Here is a 1,374-nt window from a genome sequence, read left to right as displayed (position 1 = left end):
CGGGGGGAGCCTGTGGCGGGGAGGTGGGGAGGGGATGGCGGAGTGCAGACGCTGTTGGTGTCCCCGCCCACGTGCCCGGTAAGCACCATCCCCTGCCACCAGCCCCGCTGCCAACCCCTGCAACACTGCTGAGGGTTTTCTCTGGACAACAGAGCCTGCTGGCCAGCAAGGCAGGCTGGAGGAGCGCCCCATCAATGACTGACGGGAGTTGGAGGGTAAATACCCCAGCTCCCTTGCTCCTCGGTTAGGATAACAGAAGAGCATCCTGCCCCCTTTCCCCCAGGTGCCCAGTGGGAGTAAGTTCCAGTTGCCCAGGGTGGTAACTGGCTTGATGACATACCCATTATTGACTTCCTTCCCTCTTGTCTGACTCACTCATTCCTCTCCTGATGTTTCCTGGGATCGCCGACCAAATAAACCACTTGCACCTGAATCTTTGTCTCAGGGTCTGCTTCTGGGGGAACAAACTAAGACACTCTTATTCTTACGCTTGTGTATATGTAAATATCATGCAACCACATATGTATCTGCCCACCTGTTCACTTATGAACACTTACATGACGCACCTTCATATGCACGCACGGGCATGCTCACACATTCTTGCATGTTTCATGAAATGGCCTCTAACATATTCACAAATATATATTAAACTCATCTAGCTCCTGGAGGTGTCAACCCCCCAGTACACAGGCTCAGAGGACTCCAGTGGTGAGAGAAAGCCCTTAGGCAAAGAGTTGCAGGCTTTGTAGTTGGATGCCTCTGGGGTCAGCTTGCAGGGGGATAGTATGTGGGCAGGGCTCCGACAGCGTCTGCTGCAAACACTCCTGAAAACACAACACATTCACAGATAGAGAGATGCAAGTGTACAGACAGACACTCCTACAGACACACCAAGCCTGAATCACATTTTTGCCTGTTCACACGTACCCTCCCTGTATATCTCTAAATACCATATATATCAGAATGTGTAGCACATGCACAGTCAGTTTTATAGGCACCTCCTTTATCTTCCTTTGCTCTGACTCACCTCCATGCCCTGAGTGGACATAGAGCTGAAGGACCCCAACCTCTAGATGCGTAGTCCCCAGAGCATCACTTGCGGTTACGAGAATCTTAGCCATTGCTCGTATCCCCACCCCGTGATCCTAACACATTGTCTCTGTTTTCTCCACCCTCCCACTCCCAACAGCTAAAAGCATCTCAGCAGGAAGACGCAGGGAAGGACGAGACCAAAATAAGTGTGAGTTTTGGTAATGACTTCTCACAAGGGCTCTAATGGAGGACACAGCTGTAATTTTAATAAAAAAAAAAAAAAAAATCCAGTTCAGAAGGGAACTCGGGCAAGAAAAGGGGGGGGAAGGAAAAAAGAAGGGG

The 1,374-nt window shown here is 50.4% G+C and overlaps 1 protein-coding gene across 1 annotated transcript in view; it reads left to right on the top strand.

The window, feature by feature from the left end:
• Window positions 1-1,374, top strand: part of VSTM2L (V-set and transmembrane domain containing 2 like) — a 38,194-nt gene that overhangs the window by 26,545 nt on the left and 10,275 nt on the right. Inside the window, exon 3 of the mRNA XM_007447719.1 lies at window positions 1,190-1,240. Within this exon, the coding sequence (XP_007447781.1) occupies window positions 1,190-1,240 (51 nt within the window). The remainder of the gene's footprint in view (window positions 1-1,189; window positions 1,241-1,374) is intronic.

This window comes from Lipotes vexillifer, unplaced genomic scaffold (genome assembly GCF_000442215.2).
Source record: "Lipotes vexillifer unplaced genomic scaffold, Lipotes_vexillifer_v1.1 scaffold397, whole genome shotgun sequence".
In the NCBI taxonomy this organism is placed as follows: domain Eukaryota; kingdom Metazoa; phylum Chordata; class Mammalia; order Artiodactyla; family Lipotidae; genus Lipotes; species Lipotes vexillifer.
The sequence above is the reverse complement of the archived record's forward strand: the minus strand, read 5'-3'. Positions and strand labels throughout refer to the sequence as shown.